Genomic DNA, 12,164 nt, shown 5'->3' with positions numbered 1-12,164 from the left:
CCCCCCCCCCAAAAATCAAAGGCTTAGAGGCTTTGGGGCCTCTCTCACCCCTTCGTATAGACGCAAAATGCTTTAGTCCGCCCCGCACTAGAATTCTCTCTAAATGCACTAATCGAGCAGAGTGACGACTGATGCTGGAGTATCAACGTTCCTTGTGACATGTCTGTCCCCAGCAAAGGGATATCAAGGTACCAAAAAGAAAGAAAGCAAAGTGAGAGAAACTGCCAACTAATTGCTTTCAAAATAAAGTTGAACAGTTAAAGTTGAGTTGAGCAGTACAGTTAAAGAATGGTTTATGCATTTGTTAAAAATGTTTTGAATAAAAGGTTGCACCAAGAAATGTTAAGTAACAAATGAAAATGCTTTGAGATTTACTTACTTGCACAATAACAAAACGTAACACAATTGAAATATAGAAGAAACAAATGTGCATTGTCCAAAAAAGCAAGCTGCTGATTACTGCATTATATTCTGTTATATTTTTATATTAGTGAATTGTCACCTGCCAGCTGAATTTTTTTGTTTCCCTTTATATAAATAAAGACGGCGGCTGTGGCTCAGGAGATAGAGTGGGTTGGCCGTTAATCGTAAGGTCGGCGGTTCAATCCCGGCTCCCCCAAGCTGCATGTCGAAGTGTCCTTGGGCAAGATACTGAACCCCGAATTGAATGTGTGTGAATGGTGAATGCAGATGTAGTGTAAAAGCGCTTTGAGTGGTCGAAAAGACTAGAAAGGCGCTATTCTGTTCTCACAAAAATGCAAATGAAAGACAAATTCCAAGTGATCAATATTTGAATCTGTGAAAAAAATTTAATACATATCAGCTATGCAGTTTGAATGTAATTAAAGACAATGTGATCACAACCCAAGTTTAAATGTAGAATGGATTATTTAGGCCTGAACCTAAGTTAGTCATCTGTGTTCACTGATTGCAAGTTGAGTCCAGACCTGAAGTACCACAACACTAGCACAGTACCATGGATGTAGAAAGGAAACCCATGAGAAATGTCTGGACCAGGGCCCGGTTTTACAAAGATAATGGTGGTTACATAGAATAAGGTAACTTAGACTAGTCTAAAATATGCTCATAGACTAGTCTAATGCAAATTAGACTGTTTCACAAAAAAAGACTGACTAACACTATAGACCAGCCTAAAATAGCTTTGGGATACCGGCCCCTGGAAAGTGTGACTGTCTTCAGAAAAAAAGAACCCGGTGTCAGTAGTAATGTTGCTATAAATGCAGTGCATTAGAAAACTACACGTCTATTATCCTGTTCTTTTTATCTGACACTGCAGCCATTTCAAGTATTCACTGTGTCAAGAACTACTCAGAGCAAAGTGCTGCACTGTTCCATAATGTCAGAAAATTGTAATTTCCTAACCTGTTATTATCTGTCCGACACTTTATAGGCTTTTAAGCCTGCAGGAGGTCAAACACATTCCCTTTCCAGTGAAATGCACTCACATCCCCTCTGATTGTATAAAACTTCTAGCTACTCCACTCACATAATTACGGTGACCCTGATGTCTCTTTGTTCAAATGTAAGTCGCTTTGGATAAAAGCGTCTGCCAAATGAGTAAATGTAAATGTTATTGCTACAGTTGCATCAATAAAAGGCTTTTTTCCCCCTCCCCTTTATAATGTTTTCCTCCTTTCTACTTCCATTTGCTACTAATCAAACAGGCAGAGCCAGTGGATGAGAGTTCAGTGAAGAAAATGATCCTGACCTTTGAGAAAAGGTCGTACAAAAATCAGGAACTGAGGATTAAGTTTCCGGACAACCCAGAGAAGTAAGCCTGTTACTGACTGTGTTTTGCTCACTTTGTTATATATGATGATTTAATTAAAACAAATTTTAAGAACTGACATAGTGTATGCGAATTAAGCCAAATTTCAGATGGACTTCTCAAATGCTTAACCCATTTTCTGGTATATTTATATTGTGTGTCCACTATCACCAAAATGAAATGAAAGGCAGCAGTACTGACAGGATATCTGACTGAATTCCTGTACTGCACTTTGAGATTAATGTTAACATAGTAGGCTAACATGCTAACCAAAATGTCTTGCTACTTTTAAACTAGGTTCATGGAGTCTGAGTTGGATCTGAACGACATTATCCAGGAAATGCATGTGATTGCCACAATGCCAGATCTCTACCACCTGCTGGTGGAGCTTAATGCCGTCCACTCACTGCTGGGCCTCCTCAGTCATGAAAACACTGATATCCTTTCATGTATAGATTGATTCAGACTGTTTGTCCTATTTAATCCATTCATCCTGTATATAGAATTTAACATTGGTCTTTAAACGATAATTCTGGTGATGTTCTTTTTTTTTTTTGTACTGTCAAGAAATCCTTTTGAAATGACTAAAACCAACAATGTATTATCAGTTGCTAAAAACAGGGAACAGAGGAAAATTTAAATAAATGCATAAAACCAAAAAACAACAAAACTATAAGCAATCACTAACAACTTAAAACAATGAGGACACCTGAGCTCCCAACAATTCACTTCTGCATTTGTAGTACTAGTACTACTGCATTTGTAAGAAAACAAACAAAAAAAAAAAGTCCTCACGTGATGTCACTTGAGTCAGCGTTGGTGGGGCTGAAGACTACAAGTTCTAAAATACAAAAGGTCTGCGGGTGTGGCGTTATGGTGTGTTCACATACGATGCGAATTTAATCGCTTTACGGCTTTTATCACTGGACAACGGCCAACTGTTCATACACAACGCTATAAGCGAATAAACACAACCCACGATTACTACAGCTGAATGAATCCAAAGTAGTGTGATTTAATTGCAATTAACAGATCAAAGTGATGCCGAAATAACTACAATATGATGCCGATTATTTAGACATGAATTAGTGATGTGCAATACTACTTAATCCCTATCCGATCCAATACCAAGTAATACCCACGCTGGTATTGCCGATACCAATACATATTTTATTTCTAGTTTAATGTGACCTCCCTCTTCCGTTTCTGTATTTATGAGAGAAATAAGGAGTAGGCTATAGCCTTACCAATTCAAAATAATAGCTGCATAATGAGAAGACATCAAACTACTGTCATATTCTTTAATTGTAATGTAAATATCCTGCTCAGCACTGCCGCTTCATAACATCATCCTATTATTTTGACTTAATCTCAGATGTTTAGCGAAGTTTGCAGTGTTTCAAAGTAGCTCATTTCACTGTCTTTGCACACAAAGCGTCATTATTACCTTCACAGCTAAAATACAGCCAGACTTGACTGCTTTTACAGTTTGTCATAGTCATTATTCAATCGCGGGAAATGTAAAGGGCTGCAGCGGCTCACTTCAAAGAAGCTTCGTCACAGAGCCTTAGCTCAAGCATGACTTTGACAGGTGGAAGGAAAAGTAGTTCCTATCAACCGACTATAATTAGACCATCCTGGTGACAGTAAGATACTTATGATAAAACACACACTCACTCCAAATGACTGAGTTTAGATATCAATCCTTTTATATGAGTATCAATCCTAGAGCAGGAAACGTTGGTATCAGAAATATCGATACTTTAGGATCGATCCGCACATCACTAATATGAATTCTTGCTTTGTCAGGTCTGTCAGCATTTTTGAGTGGCCTTTTATTGTGGCCAGCCTAAGGCCCACCTGTGCAATACCCATGCTGTCGGATCAGAATCTTGATATGCCACATCTGTGAGGTGGATGGATTATCTCGGCAAAGGAGAAGTGCTCACTAACACAGATTTTGACAGATTTGTGAACAATATTTGAGAGAAATAAGCCTTGTGTAAATAGAGAAAGTTTTCAATCTTTGAGTACAGCTCATGATGAATTGTTTATATTTTGTTCAGTGTATTTTAAAAGTGCTTAAGTGCTTTAAGTGCTTTTTAAAAATGTTATTTAAAAAAAGAATAAATTCAGAACAGTAATAAAATTTAATATTTTATTATAACTGTTTTCAGGGCAGCAGCAAAGTCACTATATAAAATCTATATCTCACTGGAAACAAATGGAACATGTAAAATAAAATAAACTATATCCCTGACATCACAATACTGAGTAAAGATTAAAAAGAAGACATCAGTCCATGGCACCCCTCCTGTTCTCCTCCCCCTGCTGCTGTTAGGAGCTGATTTATCTCAACAAACAGCTGAGTTTGCAAGGATTTGCTAAATTTGAAGGTACGTAGCATCAAAATTAAACAGGCTACAGACAGAGAGGCAGCTTGATGGCTTGCGCGTTCTATTGGCTACTTCCACACTATATTCAGTGTTAATGGCTATTACTCGTGGACATTGCTCGAGCCCACAGAGTGCTGAGTACAGACTGTAGAGACAGACAGAAGTGGCTGCATCGGAGCCAAAGGAGTACATTTTTTTTATTAATTAATTATATCGCAATCTGTTTTTAAAATAACCAATGCAGATTATTGGAAAAATGCTAACCACGGCCACGATAATCGACCAGGCCGATTATTGGTCAACCCCTACTCTCCAAACAACACTCTGAAGCCGTTGGTGACATCCGGACAATCTCACCACTGATAGGCTTTCGCAACAATAGCATCATGTGAATTTCTCGGTCAAGTTGAAAAATTTGAACTGGAGCGAAGCAGCAGATCCACCTTCCGCACCACCCGGAGCGAATTCTCATGAATTTGCATCTATACACTGGCTTTGTATGTAATCAAGCTGCGCGAAACGCTGGATTCGCTTTCAGTGTGAACACACCATTAGAAAGAAGTGAGCTTACCAGACTTTTGTAGCCTGCTCCTCATCTCAGCTCAAGGCTAGATGCTTCAGGCTATATTAGCCACTGTAGCATAAAACACTCTCCGACAGAACTGTTGGTTTGTGGTCGACTTACATTGGTGGGTAATGTAGGTGGCATGTTTTCACAAATAAGAAGAATGCTGCATCAATTTTGATCCTAAACGGCGCTCCGTGAGTCTGACTGTGTTATAGGAGTGCAGTGCTAAAATGGATTGAATACTCTTTTAACATAAGCGTATTGTCCTTAGCCTGAGCCACATGTCGCCATAGCAGTGGTGGACCTGCTGCAGGAGCTGACGGATATCGATACACTCCACGAGAGCGAGGAGGGTGCTGAGATACTCATAGATGCTCTGGTGAGTTCTGGATTTACATCAGTCTTTGATGATACACTGCGTGTACAATTATTAGGCAAGTATTCTGTATGAATAATTACGTCTACGCACATTTTCCAACTCCAAACCATATAAACTGGAATGCTCATTGGAGTTAATCATTTTCAGGCGATTGGTGTAATGAGGGGGGGTGTGGCGAAAGTGAATGACACCTCATATCAAGGTGTGCATGATTATTATGCAGCTTCATTACTTCAGGTAAAATAGGCCAAAAAGAGAGATTTAACTGACAATGAAAAGTCAAAAATTTAAAAATGACGTTCAGACGGATGCCACACTCTTGAAATAGCCTAGATAGGTGCCTGCGAGGTGGAGGAGGGGTAATGTTATGGGCTACAATCATTAAGGATGAGATAGTTTGACCTTTTCGGGTTACAGATAAACTAAAACTCAACTCCCAAAGCTGTTGCCAGTTTCTGGAAGATACTTTCTTCAAGCAGTGGTACAGGAAGAAGCTCTCAGTTTTCAAGAAGCCCGTAATTTTATAACTTTATGCAGGACAATGATCCATTACGTGTACCTTACTTTAATGCTTGGAGAGGCTGCTGTCAGTGCATCCAGTGTCAGGAGATTTAAAATATCAATGAAGTAACATTGCTGTGCCTCCTGCGTCAAATGCGCACAGTGTCTCTCTTAATGTGAAGCATCTTACTATCTGAATAAGGAGCCCTTTCAATAGCATAGGGATAATACTGCGCCATTGACTTTAGACCAGGTTTTTGCTGGTCAGTGGCACAATTGCTTTGTGCTTCCTCATGATGCAATTTGCCAACAGTGCTCCTGACCACACCTCATTTTAAGACCAACACCCCCATGGGAGGACAGATTGGGGGCAAGTCCATTTGTTACTTACACAACATGGGTGCTAGGTGTGAAAATGACAACTGCGTCGATTGGAAAGTAGCAATGACACTTGCGTTGTGCTGTGCGCCGGGTGTAAGATAGGGCCCCTTCTCTTTTTGTTTCTCTGTACATTTAGCCCCTGTTTCCCCTGTTTTTTTTTTGTTGTTGAACCTTGTGCTGTCTAGGAACCAGGGATGATTTTTTTATACCCTATTATGTGTGTTGACATTGGCATACTGGCAAATAATGTGCTGGTATACCTTTCTGTAAAGGAAAGACGTGTACGCTCCTGCTCCTTCATGGCCATTACTATGAGTAATCAAATGTAATGACTTGAATGTGCCAAGTTCTTTCCCCACACTACATCCCATTGGCATTCATCAGGGATATTGGTAGTTGTTTCTCACTACAATTAATGTTTTGTCTGATGTCTCAGTCCTGGCTGCATATTTTTCTCTTTGATTCAGTATTGCTTTGAAAAAGATATTACAGTGATATACAGTATCTCGCAAAATGAGTACACCCTTCACATTTTTGTAAATATTTGAATATATGGTGTGTATCTTTTATCTCATGTGACAACACTGAAGAAATGACACTTTGCTACAATGTAAAGTAGTGAGTGTAGCTTGTATAACAGTGTAAATTTGCTGTCCCCTCAAAATAACACATCACACAGCCATTAATGTCTAAACCATTGGCAACAAAAGCGAGCACACCCCTAAGTGAAAATGTCCAAATTGGGCCCAAAGTGTCAATATTTTGTGTGGCTACCATTGTTTTCCAGCACTACCTTAACCCTCTTGAGCATGGAGTTCACCACAGCTTCACAGGTTGCCACAGGAGTCCTCTTCCACTCCTCCATGACGACATCACGGAGCTGGTGGATGTTAGAGACCTTGCTCTCCTCCACCTTCTGTTTGAGGACGCCCCACAGATGCTCAATAAGGTTTAGGTCTGGAGACATGCTTGGCCAGTCCATCACCTTTACCCTCAGCTTCTTTTCCTTAGTCTGCTTGTCTTCAGCAAACTGTTTGCAGGCTTTCTTGTGCATCATCTTTAGAAGAGGTTTCCTTCTGGGACGACATCCATGCAGACCAATTAGATGCAGTGTGCGGCGTATGGTCTGAGCACTGAGAGGCTGAACCCCCGGCCTCTGGCAGCACTCATACGTGTGTCTCCCAAAGACAACCTCTGGATATGATGCTGAGCATGTGCACTCGACTTCTTTTGTCGACCATGGCGAGGCGTGTTCTGAGTGGAACCTGTCCTGTAGAACCGCTCTATGGTCTTGGCCACGATGCTGCAGATCAGTTTCAGGGTTTTGGCAATCTTCTTATAGCCTAGGCCGTCTTTATGTAGAGCAACAATTCTTTATTTTAGATCCTCAGAGTTCTTTCCCATGAGGTGCCACATCCACACCATCTGTGGCCGACTTCTTAGAAAAGGCAACAAATGGTCCAACCTGCTTTGAGTGTTTCTGTCACTCATTTATGAGAATGCGATTAAGTGAGCCACACCTACATTTGGAGTGCACAAGTATTCAAGCCTTTAGGTAACTGAAACGGACCAGTGCGAGCTGACCAGAGCTGACAGGCAGATTCACAACTTTATCCTGTCATTTTAACTCTTTACAAAGACAAGCGTTGCAGTATGAGAGTCCTACCTGAAGAGAGGCTATGAAGTCTTCATGTTACGCGATACGAGAACCACATACAACATTATTTATCAAAGTGGGTCGGACTTGCAGCACGGTGGTGCAGTGGTTAGCACTGTTCCCTCACAGCAAGAAGGTTGTGGGTTTGAACCTTGGTCGTTCCAGGCCTTTCTGTGTGGAGTGTCCTTAGGTGTGAATGTGAGTGGTTGTTTGTCTATGTGTGGCCTTTCGCTCGATGTCAGCTGGGATTGGCTCCAGCCCCCCGTGATCCTGAACGCAGGATTGTTGATTGATGGCAGTCTCTCCAAATCCTGCGGGGAAACACTGAGTAAAAAGTATATTTTGACTATTTAATTTATGCAATGGTAAAAAAAGGCTAAATTAATGGGAAAAATGTGAATGTACTTGTTGGGTGTTCGGTATTCGGCAAATCTTTTCATTATATTTGGTTTTATCTTCGGCCAAGAATTTTCATTTCGGTGCATCCCTACCTGCTCCCCATTCACACCTGAGACCTTGTAACACTAACGAGTCACATGACACCAGGGAGGGAAAATGGCTAATTGCGCCCAATTTATACATTATTCACTTAGGGGTGTACTCACTTTTGTTGCCAGTGGTTTAGACACTAATGGCTGTGTAAAGTGTTATTTTGAGGGGACAGCAAATTTACACTGTTATACAAGCTGTACACTCACTACTTTACATTGTAGTTTAGTGTCATTTCTTCAGTGTTGTCACATGAAAAAATATAATCAAATATTTAGAAAAATATGAGATGTGTACTTACTTTTGTGAGATACTGTATAGGAAATTACAATATTATGGCTGATGTGTTATGGGAAACATTTTTTAACCAATAACCACTAGTTGGTGAGCCTAACATTTTTGAAACTGAGACAATTTCAACCTTCTAGAGGTGCACCCATAACCTGGATTGACCTTCACAGAAAATAAGAGACATAGTGTAATGTTTGTGTATGCAGATTGTTTAACCTACATGTTCATGCAAAAATGCATTTCATGCATGTAATTAGTACAGTAGAGCATCTGACGTTGCAATAGCAATACAGTTGAAAATAATTAATTTCCTTTTCCATGTTAGCATAATATGTTTTGGTAGAAATAATGCAATATAAGATTCTAATAAAAAGGTGGAAATAGTTTTTTTTTTCTGTGACTTGTTATTTATTCACCCATCTAGTGTATAGAATTGTATCATTTTTGTACATAACATTGCGTTTTATGAATAGCATAAAGGGAAATACAAACTTCATCTCATTATACAACCCTTTGTACCGTTGTAAAATTACTAATACATTTACATTGTAGCCTTGAATAATGCCTTAAAAACATTTCTCTCTGATGCATTTTGAAGGTTTTTTTTGTTATCTGCTAGTTAGTATCTGACAGGAAAAATTGTAGAGACAATTGCACTCTTCAAGTGTGTTTGTGAATTGGCTTGGTATGTGATAGTGGGCGAGACAGTAGCTCAGGTGGCTTTGCAACGCTCTCAGGATAAAGGTATTATAGAAATGCAGTCCATTTACTATGAAATGGAGCGCACACAAACCACAGTCTTTTTTTTAAAGCTACTTCCAAAGGAAACTGTTTCAGGGCAGCAAGGGTTGGTTGAATCCATTTGTCTCTCCTCTTTGCTGTATTGCTTCCAGCTCCTTTGTCCTTGATGCCAGAAGGCCAGGTGGTATCCTTGATAAGATGAATCAAAATTATCCACAATGGTCTCTTGTGGCTCATAAATCTGTGTCGACTGTCTGTCTTCCTTCGTCTGTAATAATACTTTTATCCAGCCAGTCTGCACTGCACAAGCTCTGTTTGATTATGAGCTTCTATTCTTGACTTGACTGAATACTTGGACATGTTCATAGAAGCTCAGACAGAAACCAAGTTTCCTCTGCTAAGGCTGATGCTTTGTTGAGTGCAAAACTTTGCAGTTCATGTCTGAAACTCTGTAGTTAAATTTAAAGAGTAATACAACCTGTCTTAGTTGCCCACTGATCAATAAACTCTGATAAAATGGATATTGTGTGAGGGGAAAACTCACAGGTTTTATAGCACCTATGTAGTGGAATGAAAGGTTTCATCCCTGATGAACTTGTATTTGCCAAGTGGAAAAATGTGTCAGAATCCTCCTGACTTGGACTTTATGTTGATCTTTCTGTGTCTGTAGTTGGAGGGTCAGGTGGTGGCCTTGCTGGTGCAGAATATGGAGCGGCTTGATGAACAGGTGAAAGAGGAGGCTGATGGCACCTATAACACGCTGGGTAAGGAGATGTACCACCAAGGCCCTAACAATGATGCTTCAGTCACTGTTTGAGAGCCCAACTTGTTGTTTTGCAGATATTATCAGCCGATATTAGTCTATCAGAATACGCTACCCCTGAAATGTTATAATATAATCAAAAAACAGAAGATGTCATAATACTGTGAGAGATATACCTTTATGGGATTGAAAAAGGGAACAAATAAGGTAGCATTTTTCAATAGGGCAGAGCGACTTGATAGTCTCTGCTGTCGATTTGCGCTACGGTAGCATTTTTTCGACAAGGCAGCATAGATCATCCAAGCTGCGGTGAGTAGCTCATGTTAGCTCTCACAGTCAGTGTTCCCGGCGAGTTGGTCTTTTGTCACATCAACTACATGACTTAATTAATAATAAAAATAGCCCTCATCACATTTCCTATTCTGAGACCAGACATGATAACACTCCTGTTTTTAACTGCCCTCTCCATGCTCACAGGAGTGTGCTTAATGTTACGGAGGAGGCTACGCTGCTGACAGACATGATTGTAGATTTATTTTTGAAACAGTTAGGCAGTTCAAGTGACTGGTCCTCTCATTACTCTCTAATTTATTACTTCTAAATATTTTCTAACATCGCCAACAGCAGATAATACTGCCCGTTGCTAAATTAGCCACAAAGCTAATGCCGTGTTTATCTGCGGAGGAGCGCTAACATTAAAGAGCGATTAAACTGTAAGTTAGTGTCTCTCTAGTTACTGTCGGCGTGTCATAAATGATTAAATCTGAGCTCAACAAGTATCTAACACACAGTTGCAGGTCCTCGTTGTAGACAATCATGTAGTAATAGATTAATTCAAGGGCAGTGTTTCCTCACTTTATCATAGAGCCAGAAGGTGGTTAGGAAATCGTTTCTGTAGCATTGGATAAAATTAACAGAGTGCAGGTGATAAAGATAATGTAAGGTAATACAGGTGCTGGTCATATAAATAGAATATCATCAAAAAGTTGATTTATTTCAGTAATTCCATTCAAAAAGTGAAACTTGGATATTATATTCATTCATTACACACAGACTGATATATTTCAAATGTTTATTTCATTTAATTGTGAAAACTGATAACTAATTAAAATTCCAAACTCAGTATCTCCGTAATTTAGAATATTACTTAAGACCAATACAAAAAAGGATTTTCAGAAATGTTGGCTTTTGCCTGAATTACTAGAGCAATGCGGCGTGGCATGGAGTCGATAAATCTGTGGCACTGGTCAGGTGTTATGAGAGCCCAGGTTGCTCTGATAGTGGCCTTCAGCTCTTCTGCATTGTTGGGTCTGGCGTATCACATCTTCCTCTTCACAATACCCCATAGATTTTCTGTAGGGTTAAGGTCAGGCGAGTTTGCTGGCCAATTAAGAACAGGGATACCATGGTCCTTAAACCAGGTACTCGTAGCTTTGGCACTGTGTGCAGGTGCCAAGTCCTGTTGGAAAATGAAATCTGCATCTCCATAAAGTTGGTCAGCAGCAGGAAGCATGAAGTGCTCTAAAACTTCCTGGTAAATGGCTGATGGATGTTGACCTTGGACCTCAGAAAACACAGTGGACCAACACCAGCAGATGACATGGCACCCCAAACCATCACTGACTGTGGAAACTTTACAATGGACTTCAAGCAACGTGGATTCTGTGCCTCTCCTCTCTTCCTCCAGACTCTGGGACCTTGATTTCCAAAGGAAATGCAAAATGTACTTTCATCAGAGAACATAACTTTGGACCACTCAGCAGCAGTCCAGTCCTTTTTGTCTTTAGCCCAGGTGAGACGCTTCTGACGCTGTGTCTTTTTCAAGAGTGGCTTGACACAAGGAATGCGACAGCTGAAACCCATGTCTTGCATACGTCTGTGCGTGGTTGTTCTTGAAGCACTGACTCCAGCTGCAGTCCACTCTTTGTGAATCTCCCCCACATTTTAGAATGGGTTTTGTTTCACAATCCTCTCCAGGGTGCGGTTATCCCTATTGCTTGTACACTTTTTTCTACCACATCTTTTCCTTCCCTTCACCTCTCTATTAGTGTGCTTGGACACAGAGCTCTGTGAACAGCCAGCCTCTTTAGCAATGACCTTTTGTGTCTTACCCTCCTTGTGCAAGGTGTCAATGGTCGTCTTTTGGACAGTTGTCAAGTCAGCAGTCTTCCCCATGATTGTGTAGCCTACAGAACTAGACTGAGAGACC

At 40.3% G+C, this 12,164-nt stretch overlaps 1 protein-coding gene across 2 annotated transcripts in view; it reads left to right on the top strand.

The window, feature by feature from the left end:
• The window catches only part of ctnnbl1 (catenin, beta like 1), an 86,467-nt gene that overhangs the window by 12,357 nt on the left and 61,946 nt on the right, over positions 1 to 12,164 (top strand). The window contains exons 1-4 of one of the 2 annotated variants that reach the window (XM_046057516.1): positions 1,690 to 1,792; positions 2,087 to 2,226; positions 5,035 to 5,132; positions 9,863 to 9,956. In XM_046057516.1, the coding sequence (XP_045913472.1) occupies positions 1,719 to 1,792; positions 2,087 to 2,226; positions 5,035 to 5,132; positions 9,863 to 9,956 (406 nt within the window). In that variant the 5' untranslated portion in view covers positions 1,690 to 1,718. Of the gene's footprint in view, positions 1 to 1,689; positions 1,793 to 2,086; positions 2,227 to 5,034; positions 5,133 to 9,862; positions 9,957 to 12,164 lie in introns of those variants that run through there. The other variant, XM_046057517.1, reaches the window with a different exon arrangement.

Source organism: Micropterus dolomieu, linkage group LG08 (genome assembly GCF_021292245.1).
Source record: "Micropterus dolomieu isolate WLL.071019.BEF.003 ecotype Adirondacks linkage group LG08, ASM2129224v1, whole genome shotgun sequence".
Taxonomy (NCBI): Eukaryota; Metazoa; Chordata; class Actinopteri; order Centrarchiformes; family Centrarchidae; genus Micropterus; species Micropterus dolomieu.
This window is presented reverse-complemented; position numbering and strand designations above follow the sequence as displayed.